At 36.3% G+C, this 27,119-nt stretch overlaps 2 protein-coding genes across 2 annotated transcripts; both read right to left on the bottom strand.

Moving 5' to 3' along the window:
* Positions 1 to 817: 817 nt before the first annotated feature.
* Positions 818 to 3,028, bottom strand: LOC129579319 (zinc finger protein PLAG1-like). The gene is made up of 4 exons (XM_055469304.1): positions 2,690 to 3,028; positions 2,451 to 2,605; positions 1,461 to 2,356; positions 818 to 1,352 (listed from the first exon to the last, which is right to left on the bottom strand). The coding sequence occupies exons 1-4, from the start codon at positions 2,798 to 2,800 to the stop codon at positions 913 to 915; spliced, it is 1,602 nt and encodes a 533-aa protein (XP_055325279.1). The 5' UTR covers positions 2,801 to 3,028; the 3' UTR covers positions 818 to 912.
* A 228-nt stretch (positions 3,029 to 3,256) lies between these two features.
* Positions 3,257 to 4,986, bottom strand: LOC129579322 (cyclin-dependent kinase 5 homolog). Its single transcript, XM_055469312.1, has 4 exons — positions 4,626 to 4,986; positions 4,423 to 4,553; positions 3,802 to 4,354; positions 3,257 to 3,725 (listed from the first exon to the last, which is right to left on the bottom strand). Exons 1-4 carry the CDS (start codon positions 4,660 to 4,662, stop codon positions 3,577 to 3,579), a joined length of 870 nt encoding a protein of 289 aa, XP_055325287.1. The 5' UTR covers positions 4,663 to 4,986; the 3' UTR covers positions 3,257 to 3,576.
* Positions 4,987 to 27,119: the final 22,133 nt, after the last annotated feature.

Below are 27,119 nucleotides of genomic sequence, written 5' to 3'. Positions count from 1 at the left end.
ATTCATTTTGATGAGATTCCTAATATATATATATATGTATAATTTCTCAATGATTTACTGGTCCAATGCCGTATATGGCCACCACTGTTGCAAAATGTGGACTCATGTTGCATTTTCATTTTTTTTTTCATTTCGTTTCTGTTTTTGATAAAAGTAGCAATGTCAAGTGGGATCCGATTCGGATTTTAATCGTGATTCACAGCATCCAAAGCAGCATTTGGAAATGTGAATGTTCGTTGTAGCCCAAGAGAACGATGGCCAAACCAAAAAAAAAAACATCGTCGTCGTCTTCGGCATCGACGATGACGACACGTGACACAATACAAATAATTCATCGCACACAAAGACACACACAAAAAACACCCATAAACACACAAACACATCAGAGAAAATATTAACAGAAAAATTCAGTTAATGATAACAATAATTTAATGATTAAAATTTAAGGAAAACTAACCGCTACCCCCAGTTTAAACAGTTTTAGCCATGATTGGGCGATATTCTGGTGCGCATATTATGTCACAAAGTCCCGAATCGAAAACAATCAAAACAATGCATTCGATCGACATCATTTGTGTGCGTGGATGATGATTTAAGCATACGGTTAAGATAAAGCGCCAACATATTTCGACATTATGACGAAAATGTTTGAATTGGGCGCAGAAAAGTTCTCTATTGATCAAAAAAAAAAAGTTTATAACAATGTAATGAGAAAAATGAAAATTAATCATAATATAATGAACATCATGTGAAACTAAAGCCAGGAAATGGAACAAAAATAAAGTAAAAATTTCAAATAAAAATATGGCCAAAGTGGTTTTTCATTCGATTCAATTCGATTTGTTATTTTTATTTGGTTTTCTCAACATTTTACAATTTTTTCAGAGAGTTCGTTTTTTAATATACAAATTTCTAATTCTTTGATTCCAACAACTGATTGCCTAGAATTGATTGCAATGAACTAATGGGCATTGAATCAGTTGGCTCCGAGTTCATTGGTGCTGAATGGTTTGGCACTTGATCGATTGTTGCTGAATCGATTGGCATTGAATCACCATTTGGAGGCTTTTCGATAATATTCACGGGTACCTCAGATTCTTTGATCGCATCGTTGGTTTTATTGGGTTGATAGTCCGGATGTTGTTTCCGCATGTGGCTTCTCAGCGAATCGCGTTTGGCAAATAATGCTGCACATACGCTGCATTGGAATTCTTTGATGCCAGTGTGTACGTGTAGATGCTGTTTGAGCAGAAGTCTTGTTCGGAATTTTTTGGGGCAAAAAGTGCACTCGTGCGGGCGTAGGTTTAGATGCGTTCTCATGTGATTCTTGAGATTGTGGTTGTTCTTGAAACCTAAAAAATCAATTAAACAATAATATAATTAAACGAAAGGAACATTGAACATCCATTGCCATGGTGAACTAAGAAAAGCCTTTAGAAACAAATACAAAAAAACTTTACACTTTCCGCAGGTATCGCACAATAGTTCTTGATTATCGTTTGCATGGTTCTTCATGTGTGTGTACAAATCGGTGCGATTATCGAATTTTGCACTACACAAACGACACTTGTACACATTTTGATGTTCGTCCAAATATTCGCCGTGCTGTGCGGATTTATGATTCTCCAAATTGAACTGTTGGTGGTACATCTTTCCACATTTATCGCATATAAATTTGACCTTTTCCTCATGACTCTTCATATGCTGTGACATTCGTTTCTTGTTTTCGAACGTTTTGTTGCACACATTGCAGGTCAACTGGGTTACTGAGCAGGAATTTTTCTGGAATACATGCTGCTTCAGGGCGATCAGTGAATCAAATCGATTTTTACACTTCATACAGAGAAACACCGGCGGTGCATTGATTTTAAGAGCCTTGAATTTCGGACTTGTGTCTGCGGTTTTTGCATCGAACTGAGGTAGTTTCTGGTTGGAATCATTCATGTTAGTGGCCGGTTTACTCAATTTAGCCTTCTTATTCGATTTGACCCAACTACTGAGCGGCTTGTAATCATCATCATCGTCGTCATTGTCGTAATTGTCGTCGGACTCACTGACCTCATGGGCTCTACCACCATCGAAATTCGGATCATTATCTTCGTCATCGCACCGATCGAACTCGACCTCGCTATCTTCCCCTTCTTCTTTATAAGTTTTTGGCTCTTTTTTGCATTTTCGTATCGGCTTTGGACCTTGCACAATTCTCTTGGATATCGTCAAATTACCGGTTTGCATTTTCTTCAGTTTTCTCAATGTTTCCGACACGTTTTGCACCTTTTTACGTTTGTTCGTTGACGATGGAACATTTATTGTTGTTTGGTTCATTGAACTTATGGTTATTCCACCATACATGACGCTGAAAATGAATGACGCACCAGTTAGTTTTTATCGCCCAGACTAAACCAGATTTAGGAGGAAAAAAACAAGTTACACAAAAAATTAGCTCAAACCTATTTGTTGCTCCTGCCATGTGTGCCGAAGTATTGGTGGATATTCCAAACACTTCTTGCGCCAATAGAACTTCCTGGATGAACAAATGTGTTGCATTGGATCGGTCGACACATTTGCAGCAAATCTTTGATGGCAATTCCTTCACCTTGGATATCTACACATGAAAATATAAAACATTCGTTTACAGTACATTTATTGCGGCTTGCTTCGATTGAGGTGATGTTGTTTATATGTTTACATTGATTGGCAGAAAATGATTGATGTTTGTGAGTAGAGTGTTTTCATGTTCAAGGAATAAATCGATGGCACTTTCGGTGAATTTTGCACATAATCGACACTGTTTCGACATGGTAAATGGCCAGTCGTAACCTGTTTTCTTATTTCCTCCAAATGCAACAGCTCAAAATCAAAATAAACAAATCCGATTGTGTGACCAAACCGATTGAGAGTTTGCGTCCGCACACTTTGACAGTCAGCCTTTCAATCACATCATACTAGATGGCGACACGGGTGAGGATGTACGAATTATTGGTAACAAAAAAATGCAACATTTAAAATCTTCACTTATTTATTTCAATCGTCTGAATGGATCGTTTTGGGCGTTTATTTCAATGATGGAGTTGAAGTATAATACCCTTATGCAAATGAACATCATTTAATCAACGAATTTCATTGCTTCAAAGAAGATTATTTTCATTGCGCTGAACTATCGAAATTAAAGAAGTGTCGCGCACAGCAATCGAAATTGGTCAACGCGGAAAATTGCAATTTCTAAATGATATTTTCAAATTAAAAACGAATTGAATACGTTGTAAAATTGAAAAGAGTTTTGCATTCATTTCATATCGTCAAGAGAGTTGGTTCACAAATATAATAATGAATTCAGTTTGTCACATAAATTATGTGTAATATATTTTTGTTTCGTGTTTTTCTTTCCATTTGGGATCGGAATGGCCATTATTACAAGTTGGTCTTACGTATAGTTTGCATAAAAATTACTGAACATCGTTCGTTTTTCGTCTTAAGTCTGTTTTTTTTTTCTCTCAAGGAAATTGGTTGGGGTAAAATTCAAACGTTCAAAAGATGTCATTGTTTAGAAATCAGTCGGATGACAAGAGATTGGTTTTAGTTTTCGGTAAAATATGGATGTGCCATCGCCTGTTCAGCATTAATTCGCATTTTTGGTACACAAACTAGTAATTTTTGTAGTAGATCACGACCTTTGGAATTCAGTCGTGGAACAACTTGACTCCATGAAGTCGTCGGATGGTACACTGAAATGCGGGAAAGAAAAAACCAAAATTTACCAATGCAATCGATATTTCAGCGAACGTATTCAGAGCAACTTACATGGGAACGGTTTAAAATCGGCTAATTGACTGACACCAGGCCAAGTGTCTTCCGTTGGTGTACCGAGTAATTTGAATATACGTTTCAGTTGATCATCGACATCGCTGCCGGGAAATAGAGGTCGGCCAGCGTTTGCCAGCTCGGCGAATATGCAACCGGCTGACCACATATCAATGCTCGTTGTGTATAGTTTGGCACCAAACAGAACGTCCGGCGGTCGATACCACAAAGTCACAACTTCGGCGGAGTAACATTTTACGGGTATACCAAATGCACGGGCTAAACCAAAATCGGCCAATTTCAATTCACCATTTTTGTTGATCAATAGATTTTGTGGCTTGAGATCACGGTGCAGCACATTGTGGCTGTGACAAAAGGCCAGTCCACGTAACAATTGATACATAAAACTTTTTACCACATCCAAATCGATTTCACCATTTAAACTGTCGAAATATTTTTTCAAATCTTGGTCACAATGCTCAAATACCAGCGTCAACTTTTTGTCTGAATGCAAAACATCATAGAGTCGCACGATATTCTTGTGCTTTAGCTCCTACAAATTGAATGTGAATTTAGTCATTTTGGAAAATGGAATTGGGATTTTTAAGCGTGACTGGTTACCTTTAGCAAGCAGATTTCCCTGAGTGCTGACGATGGCACACCTTCTTCATCTTCGTCGAGGCGAACGCGCTTTAATGCCACAATTTCCAGTGTATCTCGATTCTTTCCTTTGAAAACGGTGCCATAAGTACCTACAAATATCGATCAAATACAAATCAAAAAATTGCCCGCACCATTTGAAATAAATATCCTGGACCACAAACCTTCACCAATTTTTTCCAATTTTTCGTATTTTTGCATTTTCTACACTAATAACTAAAGTTAATGTAATGTTGTGTGTGTTTTGTTTTGTTTATCCGTGCGATAGAACGCGAACAAATTTCTATACAAATAATTGGCCACTGTGTGATTTACTGTTTCTGTATGAACGGTGTGAATCGTTGCTTAAATATCGGAATCAATCGGTACGGGATGAAATCAAATTAAATTTAACCGATATTAAAAAAAAAATGAATGTTTTTTAGTCTATCGTGTACATTTTCTAGCTTTTTTCCTCTCTTACTCACTCTCTTTCGCCTTCTTCTCACTTCACAATGAATCTCTTACGTTTGACAGCCACGGTGACAATTGCTGTTGCGCATTCTGCATGCATCGTTACTCCATTCACAAAAGACCATTCACATGCACACGCACACGCACACACATAGACGAACGAGTTCGAGAATGGAGATAAAAAGAGAACCAAGGCGTCATCTAACAGTCAGTAGACTGGTAGATACCATGCTCAAAAAGCTCCTCCACAAAGTGCGGCCAGGTCGGTAAAATTTAAAGCACAACATTCCTTCGGTTGATTGAAAAAAAAAAGAAAAAAAAAAACATTTTTTAATTAAATATTTCAGATGACTAAAAACGAATCTTTTTTTTTTTTTTTCAATAATATTTTGCCATATTTGAACTTTCGTTCCTCATTTGACTATTTTCAATTGTATTTGGTGTAAGAATCAGTCTACCACCAATTGATGACCCATATTTGAGGTGTCAGACGTGGGATGAGATAATAAGTTTTGACCCAATTCGATTTCATACCTGTTTAAATTCACCTATTCACACGGATAATCCCATTCTACGGCCGCGTTGTACCGTACTATCATGATATAATTATACTGACACCGCTTTGCCCGTAAACATTTGCGCTTCATTGATTTTACATCCAAACAATCGTATATAATGAGCTTTTTTTTTTCTTGTGCAACCATCATTTCTATTCGAAATTGAGACGAAACTTTAATTTTTGGTATGGAAACTGATGGATAACTTCTATTCAAAACTAAATTTGTTTCTGCTATTTGATGCCACATCATTTGGTTCTTTTTTTTTGCTCGATTCGATTCCAAAAAAAAATATTGCTGTAGTTTTTCATTTCTATTCGTTGTGCATCGTCAAATTGACATCTTAAGAGATTCCGCGTCAATCGCATAAAAATCATTTTTATTACGAGTGTAAAAAAAAGTCAGTGAGAAAACTTCAATAGTGGAAAAAAAAATCAAAATATTTCCATGGAAAAGCGCGGTGTCGAATGATTCTACCAATTCATGAAATTAGTCTCATTTTAAGCAAAATCAACATTTCGGTTTGATGCACACTGTATAACCGCTTTCCACATTAGCAAAAAAAAGGAATATGCGCTCGATTTTGTTCAGCATGATTTCAAGTGTTGAGTTTAGTAGCGTTTGTTGCTGTTGCAGTGCGCCGACATCTAAGATCAAGTGTTTCGAAACACAACAATAAATTATTCGGCCGGTTTCCCTTGCATAAAAATGCTGTTGATTTGCGGGTTAAGCCGCGACAGAAATGAATTTGCACGGGCACATCAAAAATGAACGAGGTACAAAAATGAGCGTTTAAATAACATACCCGTTCAGATTGATGATTTCGCATAATATGCACGAACATTTTTTTCCGCTACGAAAAAAAAAATGCGCCGTGATTTGAGCAATCAGAAAAATGAGGCGTTTATTTTTCTTTTTTCTCTGTCAACGAACACCTTCGAGACATGTGTGTATTTTTTTCGCGTGCACACAATTCATATGTAAACGCATCCAAGCGAATCATCTTTAGAACGATTCAAGTATCCGTCTGTTACCGTTTTTCTTTCGCTTCACTTTTCCCTATTTGTGTGCACACACTGCTTGATGGGGTGGTATTTGCCAACTATTTCCTGACTTTTTTTTCTGTTCTATTCCGCGTGCCAATCCACTGTTTTCACCCTGAAAAAAAAAATACATATATGCTCAAGTAGTGAAATTGTTATGTGCATTTGCTGTTGTTTCAAAAAAAAAATCGGTGTGCCTGAAGAGCATACAATTCTCGCATGAGTAACTGTGTGTAATTGATTTCGATTCGATTTGTGGAAAATGCAAACTCTTGTTTTTGCTCTCTCTCTCTCTCTCTCTCTCTCTCTCTCTCTCTCTCTCTCTCTCAGTATGGTTGATCACAAATGAATTTCTCTGGATTCGACTAAAAAAATACAGAGAGAAAGAGACTTGTGCCTAGGCTTTTGTCGTAATCCAACAATATAACATTCCGAACCGATGAGAGAGAATGTGAAATTGATTTTTGTCGGAAAATCCAACCTCTTCAAGTGAATTTAATTGGTTTCAGTTGCAGAAGATTTGCATGCTGTCGACGTAGGAAAAGGAAAAAAGCCGAATTACTCGTTTACTGAGATGATCAAGAAAAAAGAGTAATAGATAAATGCGTCAGTGAAAAAAAAAATGTGTTCACAATTTACTGCTTGTTCAACCTTTTTCCGGTATTTACCTGCACTCGATGACAGTCGTCATTCAATTTCAACAGATCAACATTTTTTGGTCTTGTTCTTCGTTTTTTTCCCTTGATTTCCAAAAAAAAATTTCTCTCTCGCCAGTAGTCGTTGCCAACATTTGTATACAATAACCGATAAAAGAAACCATTGAACTCTTTCGAGCGTTTCGAGCATGAAAATGGGAAGAATGTGCTTACGGTCACATGTAAAAATCTGTTAAGTGCATACTTCACATCTCGAATAATGAATGGAATCGTTTTCGTTTATAAACTGATAGTACTCAATCAACAACAACAACAACAACAACAACAACAAAAAGTGAACCAGCGACAGAAAAATTGTCCAATTTTTCCATGTTCTCTTTCTTTCTCCGCTGCGTATTTGTCAACCGGCTGCAATTTATTTATCGAATTTTGTGAGTTTACCGAGAAAAAAAAACGTACACACACAATGCGATTCTGTTACCAAAAGCCACACAAACACAAAACACACTCGAGAAATTTGCGGGGCTGAAAGTGAGAGACAGACGGACACACGCACGCACGCACACAATTTTGCATTGATTTCAGCGCACATGCATTAATTCGGTCAGGTACTTAAAAGCCAATAGCTAAGCCCTGGAGAGTGAGAGAGAGAGAGAGAGCAAGAGAGTGGGAGGGAGAATGGGAAAGAGATTTGCAACAAATATCACGTATAAGGATCTCACACCGCAAATCACATATATCGATTTCATTTCATCGGTTTGGGCGATGGGTTGTCGTACGAAACGGACCCATTCAATATCGAAATAAGTTTCCATTGAACAATTTTGGAGAGATGTCAACTGTTGCCCACAGATAGATTAATCACAGCAACAATCATCTCGAGGCAATGACTAGATCACAAGAAACAAGTTTCACGCTCAAGTTGTCTGACAAAACGAACGACAACACATGACTTCCGATTTACCGTCAACAACAGCAGCAACAAATGAATGAAAGGTAATTCAAGAAAAAAAAACGACCCAAATTATTGTTGATTAAGGCCGTTTCTTCTGCATTCGCCAATCAATTGTTGCTACTGTTTTTTTTTCACTAGCTCTAAGCTGTAATTTGTTTAACACCACCAATAAAACCCAACGAAATTCAACCAGATAGGCTCTGTATTGTTTGTCAAACCGAAGACAGGATGTGCATTTACTACACCGAAATTCAATTACTTTAATTGATGCCAAAGTTTTCGTTGCTTTTTGCAATGAAGAAAACGGTCGAGGAAATGGAAATATAATATTTATAGTAATTTTTTTCGTTCATGCTGCTGTTGTTGTTATTGGGTTCGTCCGTTCTGTGCGATTGTTTCTGGAATTGAATCAAATTTGTTTTCTTCGATTTAGTCAATTGGATTTCATTGTATTTTAATGAAATCAACAGGGTGATTTTTATTTTGGTCCATTGTTGTGCCAATTGAATTGGTTGTTAATTTGTTGTTTTGGTCATTCGAGATGGAATTACTGATTGTTGTGGTGTCGATTTCGATTTTTTTTTCCGTTTCTACTTTCACATTGAGTCGATTGTTCGAATGTGACGAGTCTGCTGACACATCCCAATAGAAAAGCCAATACGAATGAAATGGAAACTTAATATTTATTTTCATGCTAAAACTTCGATCACATGCCCACGCAGTATTCAATATGCGCGCGCTAGATATCTTATGTGAGATTTCGAGCAATTTGTCGAGATAATTGATTAACAAAGCGCAAACATCGGTCACAGGTTTACACGCATCATTTACGCAACAACAATGAACGAACAAGAAGCCATTATTTCCACAGTTTTCCTTAGGACCAAAAAGAAAGACATTTCACGTTGTGCGCACGTCGCAACAAAACATGATCAATCACAATTATAAAAATGCTGCTGTCATTGTTATTGTAGAAAAAAGAGAATTCATTTCGCATGTGCACTCTTTAGATATTTTTTTTTGTCTGTTCGTCTCTCTTCATCTAGATTATTTTACTGAATCGAATTCAATAACAAATTCCATGTAAATTTTGTGTCTTCAGTTTTTCATTTGTAATGTCTTCATTGTTCTCCACTAGCGTTGTGCAGACCTCAATTCAATCGAAATCAGCATCAAAATCAACTATGTCTCAAACTATACATTGCAATGCTCCGAAATTCGATAGTTTTATGTGGAACGAGTAAGTGAGTGGGCCAGATCGCTGATCGTACGTATAAATGCTCTTCACCATGTGTATGCGCGCGCACACATATTTTTTTCTGGTTCTGTCTCTCTCTCTCTCTCTCTCTCTCTCTCTCTCTCTCTCTCTCTCTCTCTTTGCGTTTTGATTTCTTTTCATTTTTTGTTGTTTTTTCCATTTCTTCATTATTTGCTATAAAACGACAATGTCAAAAGAAATATTTTTTTCGTGAAGAAATTGTTTAAACAGTACACACACAGAGCCAAAGGAGCGAAGGTTGAATGAAAAAGTCTGTGGCAAACGCGCTACTTGCCATTGAAAACAATGTAAATTCGCTAGAATCGACGTAGAATTCTGTGTGTGTGTGTGTGTGATAGGTTTTGCAGAAGAGATGTTTTTGTTGGCCTATTGTTCACTTTGTGGTTTAAATATTTTATTGTTTAACGTGGTTTTTCAATTCAAATCAAAGAAACAAAAACAGTCTTTTATTGTTCAGCCTCAAGCCTTATTGGATTGCATGCACAAATATTATTTTCTCGATCTCTCCGGAGCCTTTTTCGGAATCTCTTTCTCTTTCTCGAACGAAGAACAAATTTAGTTAGCTTAGAATTACTTAATGTGTAATTTGGTAAAATGGAGTAAAGAAAACAAATATCCATGAGAAAGTAACACTTTAATTTCAATCCAACGATAATCCATCGAAAGTATGAAACAATCCTTTTTCCTGCTGTCAAAAGTGTACGCATTTCGTTCGAATAAAAGTAGGTCAACGTTTGAAAAATACATGCGAATCACAAAGATCGCATGCATCCTGTTCGATGGAACTCATTTAACGATTGAAAATCCACCTACCGAAATTGAATGGCAAAAACGTATTTTCATTTAGAGAAAAGGTTTTAATTTTGTTATCCTCGAAAAAAAAACTCAATTTCAAAATTGTTCGCTAATTTCTAAATCATTATTGTGGGATTCGGGCGGTTTATCAGTTAGTACAACCATACGTACAACCACAAAAAATTGGTGGTGTAAAGGGAAAATTGGAAAATCACGCGAATGCATTGAAAGAGATGCCACAAATGCGATGAACCTTTTTTGTCGCTATTATTCGCTCACAATTTGTCATTCAATATTCAATTAAATTTCGAGTGTTTCACACCAAAAAAAAAGTATATTACCAGAACGGACAGAAAACAGAGATTCGATATTGAATATGAATGAATACCGGTTGCATTTTTCATTAAAATATCAACAAATCAACAGACTGATAGCATTGCCGAACGCGCGTCGACACACTGTGCACAGAGTGAATAAAAAAACCAATTTACTCAAGTTTATGTAGTTGTTTTTTTTTCAAGAGCAGTGAAAAAATTACAGAAATACTGTACACAAGCGATCATCGAAAAATTGTGCGGTTGCACACGGAATACGGATAGGAAAGAGACAGGAAGCTCGACTCACAAAATGTAAACAGAGAAAGAAAGCGAACGAGCGAGAGTGAGTGAATAAACAATGCACCGCGGATGTCTGTGTGCAGAGTCGCGTAAACACGAATCACAAACAAATAAATATTATCCAATAGAAACAGAAAATAAATAGATTTTTTTTTTTTCGTTCTCTTCGTTTCGTGGTTGCATGAAAAGAGAGAGAGAGAGAGAGAGAGAGAGAGAGAGAGAGAGATCATGAGGCGATATGAAGCACATCGTTTACCAACTGTTTGTCGTATTCATGTTCACATTCACATTTACATTTGCTTCAAATGGGATATTTCTAATTTAAATTTTAATAATGCATTGTTGTGATTTTTATCCGTTTTTTTTCTCGCTCTTTCGCTCGGTCGATATGTGTGGCTATGAATGTTTTGCATCTTTTAAAATGGCGACAAAAAACACACAGTGGTTTGCGTGAGAGCTATAGCGAACGAACGATAGAGAGAGAGAGAGAGAGAGAGAGTCTGTGTGAATTTGTGTTTATTTCATTCCTCAAAAGTTATTTTTTTTCTGCTGCTGCCTTCGCTCGGCACCGAATCTTTGTTGTGTTGCGGTGCGGCGACAGAATGAGAGATAGTATCTGTCTTTGACATGTACTCTTAAAAATATAATTGAAACCCGCGCGCAACACAGAAAATAGCATCTCTGTTATTTATTTTTATTTGTTTGTTTATTTTTTTCCCCCCAATCTGTTGATATCTTTGTGATTGTTGTTGTTGTTGTTTGCTCGATCGTTCGTCTCCGTTGCGAAAATTTGTACACAATTGTAGATAATGCCGAATGCGAAAAAAGCGCGAGAAATTTAACGCACAGAGAGAAGAACAAGAAGTATAGCTTTAAAAAAAATGAAAAGGAACTTATTTTTTTTTTGCTCTTGCATTCATTTGATTCAATAAATTGACAATGCTCAAACCCATATCGGCAAATTGAAAAACGACGTCGCCGCGAATAAGATGACAGTTTTCTTCGTTTTTTTTTCTCTCTATCATTCTTTGCTTGCCTTCTATTAAAGGGATGTCAGAAGACAAACCAATTAAACGAAAAGAAAAAAAAAGTTTGATTACACAAAAACCCATCGAGATATTGGATCTCTCGAATACGGCAAATGTAAAAGACTCAAACACATTTTCGTTCGTTACTCTTCGAATTAATTTTATTCAGTTTTCTTTTTGCGTTTGCCTCCACATTTCATTCGTGCTTTATATAATAATACAATACAGGAAAGGAACGCAGCCAAAGAAGAAGAAAAAAAAATGGTTTTGGTTCAGTGATATTTCATTCGATATCCATTTTAGATTCGGACAAAAAAAAAGACGACGAAAATAATGATCGAAATGAAATTACATGCAGAGTGAACGCAGCCATTTCAGTTACCCGGCCGATGATTAGATTACATTCAAACAAATTTGTGAACGACCCAATGACGTTGACACAATGAAACAAAGGCACAACATACATAACACGAATACGGTCTCGATACGAAAATGGAATGGAAACACGTTCAACGCGCATTCAGCTCCGCCTCTTGCAACAGCGCTACTTCTCGGTGAAATGTATTACAAAAACCCCGAATCGGAGAGGAACAGGCAGAGAGAAAGAGTAACACAACAAATGTTACATTAGAAGTGGATTGGTTACATGCTTTGCTCTGCTCGGCTCCATTTTATATGGCGAAATACGAATGTGGTGACACGCGAGCATTTGTGTGAGCGCAGAATACTGTTTCACATGGATATTTTGGGTATCACATTCTAGAAAGGAGGTGCTGCCAATTACAAATATTCCAATTTTTTTAAATACAACACCAATCGAACCGGGCTGCTTCTTTCTATCTCTTCTTCTTCTTCTCCTATTTCGGGAGAGTTTTCAGCAATGCAAAAGTTTCGATATTGTAATAAAAACAGCATGAATTTTTCACTCACGGGCAATAAATAGCCGAGAATGGATGTCGAAAAAAAAACGTTAAGAAAACAAATGGTTGCAAAGAATAAAGCTGTCTCAAACAGACGAATCGGAAATAAATTTGTACAAATGACCACAGAGTGAGTGGGAAAAAACACACAACGAAATAGCATAAACAAAGAGCAGCGACCGAAACAATCGTATAGATTAAGCGAGTGACCAGACAAAGGTTCAGCCAGAATCGAATCGGTCAAGGAAGAGTTTATGAAATGCAAGAGTCAGTGAGGGTGGAGAAAAACAAAATAAATAGAAGAAGTTCAATTGCAAACACTGTCGATGGTCAATTGTTCAATCGCTTCGAGTAATAAATATCGAAGTTTCACCATATAAATTAACAAGTCGAGAGAAATGCCTTCGGTCTACACTCCGTTTTGCAATCAATGTGTTTGACTTATCGGGAAAGAAACCATAAAAAATTGCATTTAAAACTGTTATCCGGTAACGAAGGCGACAATTTGTGTGTGTATGACCTCGCCGACCGAATGATATGATTGTGGTCACATTGAATGGAATCAACTTGATTAGATCGAATCACAACAGTGTAAGTGTGTGGTCGATAACGATAATCGAAAGCAACACTTGATCGAAAGGCTTTGCAAATTTTTTTTCTGCACCATTTCGAGCGAACGAATGAAAAATGTCTTTGGCTAATATATATCTTTTGAATGCCGTTCACATACATTGTCAGTGTGAATGTGAGCACCTGATCCATTGTTTTTTTTTGGTTCGACATTCGACCGAATTGTATTATTCACACATCGTCTCCCTAAAGTGAGTCCAAATGTAAAATGCAAATAATTAAGCGCGATGCGACGACACACAAAGACTTTTACAAGGGAAAAAACACACGAGATTTCGGACTGAATTGTGACTATGCAGACAATGAACGAGGCGCATAGCGGTGAATAATGCGATGCGATGTCAAGCTTTGAAGGAGCCAACACATGACGGAGGCGACAAATCAATAAGCCAAATGACATTTCACAAAATATCGAGGCCAACTCTGGCCAACATGCAAACAAACGAAAAAAAAATCAACAGCGCAAACACAAATGGCAAAATCCACAGCAAGCGAATCCATTGTGTGTGTGTGTGTGTGTGTGTGTGTGTGTGCAAGTGAGTTCGATTTGCACATGAAAAGAAATTGCCAAGTGAAAATTTGTACAATAACATCGAAGGCATTCTTCCATGTCTTTTTGAACTCCGGTGAAAACAATTCCAATTTAAAGTCAATATGCCGATAATTACTATTCCAATTTCCACACAATTCGAATTTGATGTCATGTTCAGTTTTTCGGTGTGAGACGAACGCCTCTCGATTTTTTTTCTCTTTCTCTCTCTCTCTCTCTCTCTGGTCGATATCTCCTATTTTTACTTCATCTCCCATTTAATCTGCCATTAAATTCATAGTCGTTGCACAGAAAATTGTTGGAAACATTCTTCAATTGAATATATTTTAATTTGTGAAGCAGCACTTTGCCTAGGTATATAATCGATGGCATATGGCACGTTCGTTAGCAAACACATTCACTTAACCACACAACCTCTCTATCTCTCTTTGTCTCGTTTGCCTGTATGCCCATAAAATGAAATAAAAAAACGATGAAGCGAAATGTAAGATGTTGATTCGATGGGTGAGAAAACGGAAAATGATAAAATATAATTTCATTCTGGTGGCGTCGTTGGCATTTTCTCACACCTGATAGATTCGTGTGTACATTTTCGCCTTGAGGCCGAATGAAAAATGTAATATCTTTTGTTCTGGTTGTTCGTTCGTCTTGCCCCTTTGTCTTGCCTCGGACGCATTCAATCCATACACCCCGATTGAAATTTAAATTATATTTTGATGCGTTTAGCGAAAGAAGAAGCCAGAGAAAGCGACAGCAAGAGAGAGAGAGGAAAAGAAAGAGACAAAGAGAATGAAAGTTGAAATCCGGAGCTATTATCCCATTCAATTGACTTTGTCTCATTTATTGCGTTCCATTAGCATAAATCCACATGGAAATATATATATATCTATTTCCGTATTCAATGACAGTTCGGAATTTCAACGTCTTTCGATCGTACACTCGGTACTCGATTCATTTCAAAACTGTTCATTTTTGCCTTTGCAGCGACACATTCAATGAATATGCAATCGACATTATTTGGCCGCTTTGTAGAGAATACAAATAAATGCATTCAATATTTTTGTCATCTTATGTGATGGATTATATAGTCTTGAAACTTGTTTCACTACGTCAAAGCATTGAATAACAAATGAATTTTCTTATTCTGAAAATTCGTAGGTTTCAGAAACGACTATTTCGAAAAAAGACACAACAGATCTTATTTTGGTAATATTCTTAGTTCAAATTCGTTTCAATTTTGCTTGAGCACGGCTTGCACCATTTCGATGTACCATCTAAATTGAGGAATTGTCACCCTAGTATCATCACATAGATACCGAGCACTTTGTCATGACACCGAACGGATAAAACATTTCTACACTTTTCGTGTGAGAAGTGCGGGAGAAATAAACGAAAAAGTTTTCCGCGCCCATCCTCATCGGGTGGCGAGAGATTAAAATATTGTGGGTATGCTAACATATGCAGAAAGCATTGATGCTTTAAGAAACAACATTCTTTCTACGTTTTCATATTGTTCCAACCTTTTAATATAGTATATTGGTTAGTATCGGTTTGAGTCAACATTCGAAAAAGCATTCGATCTGCATAACTGACGTCTTGAAGCAATATGGTATAAATCGACTTAAACTTTCACACATGCGAAAATAAGAAAATGCTCAAACATTCAGCAGCAACAGCAGTCGCAGTGGCAGCAACTCAAACACACATCATGAATATTGAAGACGAAGACAAAGACGAAATGAATAATTTGGTGTAGCGACCGATCTAACATTTGCACACGCATTCAAATATGCCATAATCATTTAGCATACCTGTGTTGAGAAAAGTATTTCAGCTATTTTAGAGTTACATCGCGAACCGGTCTTCAAATATGTTGATGGGCTTTTGAATATATCGTTCAAGTTTCAATCATACTTTGAATTCAAAATGAGAGTTGAGCAAAAAGAGAGTACCATCCCGTCTAAGAAGTGAATCACGAGTTATTGTGTCAATAATGAAAATGTACACGTTCTTAGTCTAACGAAGTTCTTGGTCTTTACATCAGAACCAATATTCACTTCATCTTCAATGTGGCTACCATGAAAACAACGGTTCAAAGCCTTAACTGACGTCAACAATAGCCGTGGATTCACCACACGGTGACGATATTCTACATTCCATTTTTTATGAATGCCAAGACGGTTTGTGTGAATTATTATCTGTTTTTAATTATAACTTATCTATTGTGTACGGCACGCAGCGTGCTCATAATTTTGAATTTTAATAGCATTTAACAGTTTGTCATTTTCCTTTCTTTGAATAGTCAAGGCGAAAAAGACACAGTGAAGCGAATATGTAGATTCGATTGTGTTATTTCTTGTAGCGAAATTGAAATGAAACCGCCCGTAAAAATGACAACAGAGGAAGAGAGAAGGAAAACTCGAAATGGAGAAACATTAAAGTGGATGGAACCATCTTCAGCGAAGAAAATGTTTCGCACAGGATGTGTGCATGTGTAATTCCCGTTTCTTTTGAACTTCTTCTGCGCGAATGTTGCTGTAGCTGTATTGATTCGTCTACTGGGTTTTCTCTTCCATAAAGCTGACTTTGTGCGTGTGTATTTAATTTAATCGTAGGTTGTCTTTCATTTGACTGTGCAAAATACAGATTTACAGGCAATAACATATTATTAACTATACTTAATAACATAATAATAACGGCCGATATATTGATCCAACATAACATAATAATAACGTTATTAAGATTCAGCATAATAATAACATAATATGTTATGCGTTATATCGGGTTTTATCTTAATAAATCCTAAGATTCGGCGGTAATAACATTTTATTAACTATAATAATAACATATTATTAAGATGGATTTATTAACTGAATTAATAACATATTATTAAGATACAATCTTAATAACGCTTTTTTCGCGCATTTTTTTCACCGGAGCACTGACAAGTTGTTTTTTCACTGCGGAGTACACACATGAATTTTTGCACTGTTGCAATGAAATTAAAATGACTGTTTGAAACGGAATTATCATGTATTGAACTTAACCATTAAGTTTAGGAAATCGCCAGTCCCGACCTTGAAAGGATCAATTTACCATATTTTGTCTGCATTGTTATAGGTGCTTACACCATACACTGTACACCCGTAGTGAAAAAAAAATCCAGTGCTTTTTTTCTCTCCAGCTAGGGAAACGAATGCGCGAAAAAAGCGTTATTAAGATTGTATCTTAATAATATGTTATTAATTCAGTTAATAAATCCATCTTAATAATATGTTATTATTATAGTTAATAAAATGTTATTACCGCCGAATCTTAGGATTTATTAAGATAACACCCGATATAACGCATAACATATTATGTTATTATTATGCTGAATCTTAATAACGTTATTAAGATAAAAAAAATCCCAACATAACATAATAATAAATATGTCGGGCAATAACATATTAATAACATATCGAAAATGTAAATCTGTAGTGCAAAAAAGCACGGAGTTGCCTAAAATACAGTTCTCTGTGTGCAACATAGCGTGAAATTATATTTTCTTTTCTTTTAACACTGTTGTTTAATTCCCGATTGTTGGTTTCAATTTGGTTGCCTTTCTTACTTCAGTACTGATAAGAGCGCATACCCCCACACACGCAGCCACCCAACAAGCAAACGCAACAAATCTCTTTGATTCGAAAGAAAATTTAAACAACCCACAAACCAGCAAACATGCATGCTTCTTTTTTCAACCGAAATGTGATTGTTTGCCCCGGTTCTAAATTTAAATCGAAAATCACAGGAAATTAAACTAAAGCCGCAGGAAGTTTGTTTAATATGAAAGTGATCTTAAATGTGTCATTCTTTGTTCCTTTTTTTGATTTTGATATTGTTATTTCCGATCTGTGGCCGAAAAAGGCCCTATGTATGTGTCGGTTTTTCTTCCTCATCTTTATCCAATTTATGCTTATCTAAATTCCAAATCAATGCTGTGCCTAATTGAAATTTAAACACTCTATAGCCGTGACGACGAAAAAAAGCACGCCTCTTCAATCAAATTGATGTGAAAAAAAATTGAAATCAAATGCAAACAACCACAAAAATACCCTGAATAGTACAAGTAAAAAAAATGCAAATGTGCGAGGACGTTGATGCAAAAATGGAACGAAACACATCAATTAAAAATCATTTAGCGTCACTTTAGAGAAGAGTTCAGTCGTTAGGCGTGTCGCACGGGTGCTGGGAGAGAGAGAGAGAGAGAGAGAGAGAGAGAGAGAGAGAGAGAGAAAGAGTCGAAGCAAACCAACGCACGACCCCGAAACATTTGAAGCAATTGAATTTTATTTGATGTATTTATTAATGCAAACAATGAAAGATAAGAAATAAGGGTAAATGCAAAACTCAATACAAAGAATGAGAGAGATGCATTTTCCCGCATTCGTGTGACAGTCAATGGTGTTGTGCACGTCTATGGTCGCCTTCTGACTTTTCACCACACATTTCAAACATTTACAAGTCGAACACAGCGAGCGAACGAGTCAGTCGTTCGGCGAATCGGTTTTTGTTCTTTTATTTTCATTTTCGACGATACTTTTGAGCGAGTGAATGAGAAGAATTGAAGGAGCGCAACAAACCAGCGACCAAATACCAATCCGACACCGTCTGTTGCGGCTTTATGTTAAAAATTTCATTGCCTGAGGTTGACAGTTAACGCGTGCAATATATTAACTAAATCATGCATTTTAAAATACTGTTAAAACATTATGATGCACAGTTTCTGTGGCTTTTCAATGGCCATACAAGCGTACAAACGTACACACTCGACAGCTCCGTGTGCGCCCCGCACACAAATTCGGAACATTTACAACACCAAGTGTAACGTTATTATTATTTAGTTTGTGGGTTCGGGGAAAGTCAAGCAAATAAAATGAGGGGGATGCAATTGAATGAATGCGAGATGATACGCCTGTTTGGTATTAACACAATAAATAAGTAATAAACAAACCCGCTGCGGTCATTCCATCCGCGCAAGCACACACACACACAGAGAGAGACCAAATGTACTCCGAATCGGAATTGGAGATTATCACAAGTAATTTAGATGGAAATAATAAATCCACAGCAATATGCTTCAAATCACGTGTTTGATTTTCAGTCGCTCATCGACTTAATCAATTTGCATCAGTTAAACATTTGACAGAATGAAAAAAAAGCAACCAATTCACAATTTAAATGTTAAAAAATATCAACCGCTCGTTTTTTTTCTCGACATTCTGTTGTGTGTGTATGCTTCATGCCATTGTTAGTAATTGGAAATGGTTGAACTGTGTTGACTGCATCAAAACCGATCGAATGTAAACAATTGAAGATTTATCTTTGTGTCGGTGATATGGAAACGAAAATATTTGGTGTTTAATTATTGGTTTTTTCAAAGTACGCACGGTGGTCGTCTAGGCAGTCATCGCAATCATGCACCTTTAAAAAAAAGCCATATTGACGCTATGGTAGCATAACGGCTATGCTATTCAAATCAATAAGCATCACCCATAAACTTTTTTCTTTCCCGACGTATTTAAATTTCTCTTGAACGCACACATGAAAACCTATTTATGAAGATAAATACCGCGCACGATATGGAATCACAGATGAGATAAAAATAATAATCATATTTTGAGATGAGACCCCATGAGAAAAAAAACAACACAAACAATTTCTTGGAAAGGTAAACAAGGCCTTGATACATTTTACTTGTAATAAAAGAAGCCAAACACAATCCGAATGAAAACACTCGAAAAATTATTTTGTATTCAGCGCATAGAATCGAAGGAGCAGTAGCTACATTGTGGTCGCTGAATACGACCGCAATTGAAAAAGGCTATCACAATATTGTACAGCAAATTGTTATTGGATTAAAAAAAAAATACATGCAAGCTAATGAAAAATGAAATAAAGAAGAAGGAAAAAAAATTGTTTCCCAAACAAATTGTGAGTTGAGCCTTCATTACTTTCGGTCGATTTGATTTCTACATCTTGCTTTTTTTTTAATGTGAAATTCTATTTGTTTGGTTTCTTTTCTTTCCTCATCATCAACATCATTATCATTGTTGCCAAGCATTATTATTGTTACGAAGAAACGTGGAAAAAAAAATGCAGAAAGCGAAAGTGAGCGATTAAATTATATCTGCAATTGTTTTTTTAAGGATTTTACTCAAAATTACTTGTAAAATGAATTTGAATTGAAAATCTATTCGGAAGTTATTATTAAAATCGAATTACAATCGGCAATGAGTGCAAAAATATATGAAAACATGCTAGATGTTCCGATTAGAATTGTGATTCGAAAAAGTGCCAAATGACGTGAAGCCATTTAATTCATATACCGGGAATAATCGTCACTCGGGTCGGTCGGCCGGTCGTCAGTCACAAAAACAGTTGATAGATAATCAGCAAAACAATAAAATATTTTCGGTATGTTTTCAAACAATGAAAAACCCATCCCTTTATCTGACAACTCATTGTTTTGATATGTTCGGCCTGAAGATTATGTGATAGAGAGCAGAGTCTTTGCTCGCAAGCCAAACTGAATGACACTACATATCACTTTGGGAGAGACAGAGAAGCAAAGAGAAAATAAAATGCGTTACAAGTGACTCTTGAGGGGGATTTACATGCATTTCGGTTATTATTTGTATGTCTGTGTGTTTTAAAATTGTTTCTCTTTTTTTTGATTAACCAGCAGCTAAAAGGGAGCCAAAAAGAGAATCATCGAAACAGATTTTGAGTTGGTGATATTGTGAGTTTCCATTGTACCAAGCAAACACACTAAGACCATATGCGAATGGCAATGATCGCATAATTTTACCTTAATTTAAAACAAAGCTCACCCGAATCCTTATATTCTCAAAAAGTTCCCACATAGAATCATTTCGGAAAATTTATTATTTGTTTATGAGTTCAGTCTTTGCCCCCAAGCAAATATTTATCTCTCTGCTTCTCTTTCGATTCGGTTTCTAGTCGAAAAAAGATATAGAACAATATCAAAACAATACAACAACTGTTTCGACATCCATGTCGTCTGACATGTGGATGAGCCAAAGTGTTTGCATTTGAATTTGATGAGTTTTAAGTTTGCACCTCTTAACGTTTGTTTTTTTTGCCATTTGGCTCTAATGGGAGTTTTATTGGATTATATTCCAGAGCAAAAATGTAAGAAAAAGTCGACTTGATTGCTCAATCAATGGAAAGTGGTTGGAGGGACACTAACGCTTGATAATGGAATGTCTGTTGAGAATATCCGGTAGACATAAAATCTTTGACATAAGGTGAATCAAATGGTGTCGTGGCAAAAAAAACGTGTCAATTTTAAAGCATACATATTTTTCGAGCATTTTTTGTGTCCATAATACATTACAAGGCACATTAGAAGCAGATATCGAAATTGCACGCAACTCTTTGTTTCTTATGTCGTTTGCGAGACAATTCACACTTTAACATTAAAAGATGCTTCTTTTATTCAAATGATCTCGTTTTCACTTCAACACTTTCCCCATATAACGCATAACCCCAAATACTTTGGTCATAATGCTGATGTTATTTGTATTTTCAACTTATTTTTAGTCCATCAAATGGTATGGAGAAAGTGAAATAAAATTTGGTTTAATAGCTCGATTAAGTTAAAAATAATCTTATGTCCAGTGTTTACTGGAGTGAACCCCAACACAAACAAAATCTGATGTGATATTAGAAGTAGAGGAAGATAAGTCTTACCAGAAAAAAAAAATCATGTCATTTTTGTGTCATTAAAATTGACGCATTTGCCATTATTAAAAAGACCACATATTATACGTACATTTGAATTTGGCTAGGAGAAGCGAAGAAAAAACTCGTATTTTTATTTTGCAAGGGTAGGCTGAATCGTATACTCTTTTGAGCAAAGCAGGCAAAAATTGTCGTTAACATTCAATAAACATTTTTTTTCTGCTTTATATTGCTGTTGTCAAGAAACACGCACACAAAAGTATCGGTGACATAAAATGTGAAGGAATCGAATTAAGTTGATGTATGACCTCACTTTCAACGCTTTGAACTTCCAGCAGAGTATATCGCTTTTGCCAATTGGGCACTTTACTTCCATGCATGTGACGAATACAGAGAAGAAGAAAAAAAACGTTATCGTTTTGCCATTCGAAGGTATTATTGCGAAAAATGACAAAGAAAAATATGTGCTATTGCCGAAGGACGCAGTAAAGTTTCGACAATTCAAATGGTTTCGAGCGCATACACATATAAATCCCAAAAGATTTATTAATGCGACCGAAATGAAATGCGTTCATACATATATGTGTGTTTGTGCATAGAAGAACAACTCTTTTTTTATGGGTTGAAAATTGTAATAAAATGAATTGCTGTGTGTATGTGTTCGAATGTCTCTTTCGTATCGACAAAAGTGTCCTCTGCATATTTTTCTACTTCGATCGCCCATTCGGATAGTTATAAATTGTTATCTATTACTTAATTTTCTACGCCCGTGCTTGTTGTGTATTGGTCACATAAATAAGTGCGTGTGTATGATATTTATCAAATGGCTCTGTGTGGCGATTTCATACATTCATTTTTTTTTTCGTTCGTTGTCGTCGTCATCTTTTCGTTTTGTCATCTTCACGTTGGTTTCGAACGGGTTCGATGATATTTGTTTTATGTGAACAAAAATGGCTTTGAATTGCTATTTAGTGGTGTTTTTAATGTTCCATTAGATACGTGCTACTTACTTGTCTGCGCATTATGGCCATGATAGTGACAGTTTGCAGTTAATCGAATAATGTATACAGCGAGAAATGAGCATCGAAAGAGGTTTAGTTTTTTCTCTTTGTCTTCTTTTATGTTGTCATACATTTTATATCTTTCGCTGTCTCATCGAATTTGCAATCTTTCCATACATATATACATATATTGAGTATGGAATGAGCATAAAAACGACGAAGCTGCGTCCACCTCGTTTCGCATAATAATAATGATGATCGAGGCGATAGTCGATAGGCGAGAGTAGAAGTTGTGTGAATTGCTCACATTTTTGCACGTAAACTATGTTCGAGATCTATTAAACCGTAATGATTATGGGAGAAAATGGTCATTTTCTAATAATAATTAATCGCTTGAATTCGTGACAAAATGTCGTCGATTCGGTCAAATGCGTCATACTCATGGTGCAAACACAAAATAGCTCATTAATTTGTTTGCGAAATGATAAAAAATTACATGGGAACATTGCGTACGACAAATGCTGTTGACGCACTGATTTTGAACGAATTTTAATTAGAAGCCATTTGAAATGAAAATTAATTGGAATTTCCTATTTTAAAAATTCACGTTGAATAAAATGAAAAGGACATTGTCAACCATTCATAAAAATGCATTCCGTGCATCATTATTGTTAATATCATCAAATTATTTAGGCCCATTGTTATGAGCACGTGATAGATGTGATTTGCCAAACAATAAACTAAATATTTTGCGGCGTTCGATGAACACAACAGCGTTCGAAAATGGTTGGCTGTAAAAAGCGTAACAAAATAACCATATTTATTCGAACGCATCGACAACATGCACCGAAAAATCTAAACCTTTTATTTCCGAATTACGATTACGATCACTAAACTAAACACTTCACATACACTTTCATAATATGCTTATTACTTTGTTACACAATAAACAAATCAAAATGTGAAAAACGAGAGCACTAAAATTGCCGGTTATCGATACATGCTGCACAGTTTGCACGACCGTTTCAGCTTCTGTGCCGGTGAATCCATTTTACAGTTTTTCATCATCAACAACAACAGCAACAGCAACAGCGGCAGCAGCAGAACAGAATGCCAGAGCTTCTGTGCACCCGTATTTAACACTTATTTTTGGCGCACATATTTTAAGCTACTTGTGTAGCCTATTCCATCGATTCAATACACACTCTTTTTTTTTTATTCTGAAGAATTCCTCTCCATTTGAAATATAACACCTAGTTCGAACGTGCAGTTCAGTTCAAGTAGCTGCATTGTTGCAAAACAGCTTGTTCACATGTAGCTGATCATGTATCAAATACAAACCTATTAATAACATTTATAATGGGTTTGTGTTACAAATAAAATGCAAACAATCGAACCAAAGTGTGTGTGGAAGAGAGAGAGAGAGAGAGAGAGAGAGAAGGAGGAAGAGAGAGTGGAAAAAAAGAATTTCGAAGGTAAGGTACGGCGAAGAATTGGTGTGATCGGTTTCGATATACAAGTAAATTGAAAAATTGTTATATTCTTTTGAAACTTATGTTTCGTTTAATAGGTGTAAAATTACCAAACAATAGCGCCGCACAAGCGAAATAGGCAACAACAATAACAATAACAACGGCATCAGAGAAAATCGCAAACATGCACACACACATTGTCAAAGGTGCTCAAATGTGGATTAATATCCGAAAAAAGAATACAACAGTCAACGACAATGCGAACAAAACAATGAACTCAAAGCTGAATCAAAGCCAGAAAACGCGTAGCGAAACGAGAGCAAAAAAAATCGACATCGCAAGACTGTATTTATTGTATACAGTAAAAGTGTCTCATAGGAAACTTTGTATTCATTTTTTCTTCGTCATCGTCTTCGTTGTCGGTGCGAAAGATGAATCTGGGCACTTTTCGTCGAAAAACATTGGTTATAGGACACCCGAATGTCTAACAATAGTCTGAAAGATCAAGCGAGAGAAGGGCACAGAAAAAAATAATAAACAAAGCAAAATGAAAACAAGGTGTCAAATTGAGCATAAGATATTTTTTAATATGAGTTTCTCGTTCACTGCAAACACTTCAATTTGTTCGTCTTTATTACCATTTGAGGCGTTGAAGTTGCCCGGCATTGCGATTGTTTCCATATTGGTATTGATGGCATTTTTTCTCTATCTCTTGCTCGACACTCGATGAATTGATATTTGATCACTACGGACCGATGGAGCAGTGACAACAGCGACTTCTTCACCATATTCATGTGAATTGTGCTGATTCGAAATGACAACATATTCACTCTTATTATTTGCCGGATAGCAAGGAAAACTGGATTCAAGCGGCAAATGTCCCATTCGAGCGGCCAACATTCTTGGGAATTAATTGAAGGAATGTGTAAAGGTCAGAATGGCATTCAATATATGGAATAAATAGCACTAAATTATGCACGAAAACTCTTTTATCATTCGCAATTTTTTCTGCTGTTTTTACCCTTATTGCCATTGCCGACAGGCATCGAATATTGATACCGTGTGCGTGTGTGTGTGATGTTGTTGGTAAAAAACAAGGCCATCATCAACGTTGAGACATTTCAGACATTCAAAGTTGTCTGTCATTTGTGTATGATGATAAGCAATAATGTTTTTTGTCAATTCTTTATCAAACCTTTAACTCGTAGACATAATCGAATTGGATAATGCGTTTGGTTATTTAAAAACGATTATTTTCACAGCCATGTTTATTGCGACATCGAATCCCAACGGTTCAACATCTTTTGCAGCTCTCCAAGGGTAAGAAAATGTCGTTTTTTCTACTTTTTTTTCTCGTCTGACACCAAGTTTCGAACAGAGTGAGAGAGAGAGAGAGAGAGAGAGAAATACAAGGCGAAGGTAGTCATTTGAAACGATTCACCATTATTTGCCATGTAACCAAATTACTCTCTTGCTCTTTTCGCTATTTCGCCATTCAAGTCGAATAATATTTATGTTATTTGAATAAGAAACTGTGAAATTGGGGGAAGAGTGAAGTAAAAAAAGAACTGAGCAGCAAAAAAACGCATGCATATACACAAAATGAGTAAAATCGTTGGCAAGCAGCCGCTCTCCTACACTTGAACACACGAGCTTAACGAGCACAAACAATTATTCTCAAAAGATCAGCATCTCGACGTTTAACGTTGAGGAGAAGAAAAAAATTAGACTGTTTTTTGTTGTTGCCTTCTCCTTTTCTGTTCCCACTTTACGTGTGGTTGTTGTTGTTTTTTTTTTCATTTGCTCTCTATCGTATAGGTACTTCATACTTTGTTTACTACGGTTCTCCTGTACGTTAACAATGGAAATTATGCCAAAGACACACACACACACGCACACACACATGGAAAGGGATCGAAACTGAATCAGAATCTGGAATAAGAAAGAACCAGCCGAATGTAAAATGTGGTATTTTTTACGCTCTTTACCAAAACGCATATGCAACGAATCGTTATCGGAAACAAACAAGGAGCCGGATGAAAAAATACAATTTAAACACACATCTTTAGAGTCTCGTCAAGCCGAAGCCATTGGATTTTTCAACGTATGCCTTTTGCCATTACTTATGGGCTAGTGCGTGTCATTCATTTTGTGTCGTTTCGGACCGTTCGCTGCTGACATTTATCATAACAGCAACAACAGCAATAATAATAATCATTACATTTTAGACAGAAACTTAAACGGTTTGCTCACACGAGAGTGCAAGTATATATGTGTGTGTGCATCTCGACTTAGTGAAGGTGGTTACGAGCAACACAGATCAACCTGCCCGGACCAGATTTCCAGAATGAATTTCTCTCTCCCTGGTTGCAGAAATGATTCCGATTGGTAAATGATATGTGTGTTGAGTCTATGTGTGGCATGCACACAAAGGAATAAAACTCATAAAGGAGAAAATGGTGGAATATTATTTTTGTGTTCGATTAAGTATCCAATATAATAACCGAATTGACAAATGGTATTGACACCAAACAAGTACCAATAAATGATCGCAGTCATTGAATTTCGAGAGGAGCCGAAATGAACAAAAAGATGGTGATAAGATAGAACAAGAGAATCTGACTTGAGAGCCTGATAGTTTTTTATTTTGTTGTCGTTGTTGTTGTTGTTGTTGCTGCTGCCGCTGTTGTTGTTCACCACCAGAATTGCTGCAACCGTGTTCATTCTGTGTCGATGATGATTGGGAAAGAGCGAAAGAGATTGAGGAAGAGGAAGAGGAAGAGAGTGAGTGCAAGTGGCTTCGGTCTCGATATCAAACGTCAATGTGCGGTCTGTTAGTTGGTTATTTGATAAATAGCCATAAGATGGATACGGTACAATAGGGAAAATGGACATTCAAATAGACACGCGTAACCAATACACGCATCGAAAATAATAAACCGACCGAAATCGAATT

Source organism: Sitodiplosis mosellana, unplaced genomic scaffold (genome assembly GCF_009176505.1).
Source record: "Sitodiplosis mosellana isolate CC-2019 unplaced genomic scaffold, AAFC_SMos_1.0 Smas_scaffold_6226, whole genome shotgun sequence".
In the NCBI taxonomy this organism is placed as follows: Eukaryota; Metazoa; Arthropoda; class Insecta; order Diptera; family Cecidomyiidae; genus Sitodiplosis; species Sitodiplosis mosellana.
This window is presented reverse-complemented; position numbering and strand designations above follow the sequence as displayed.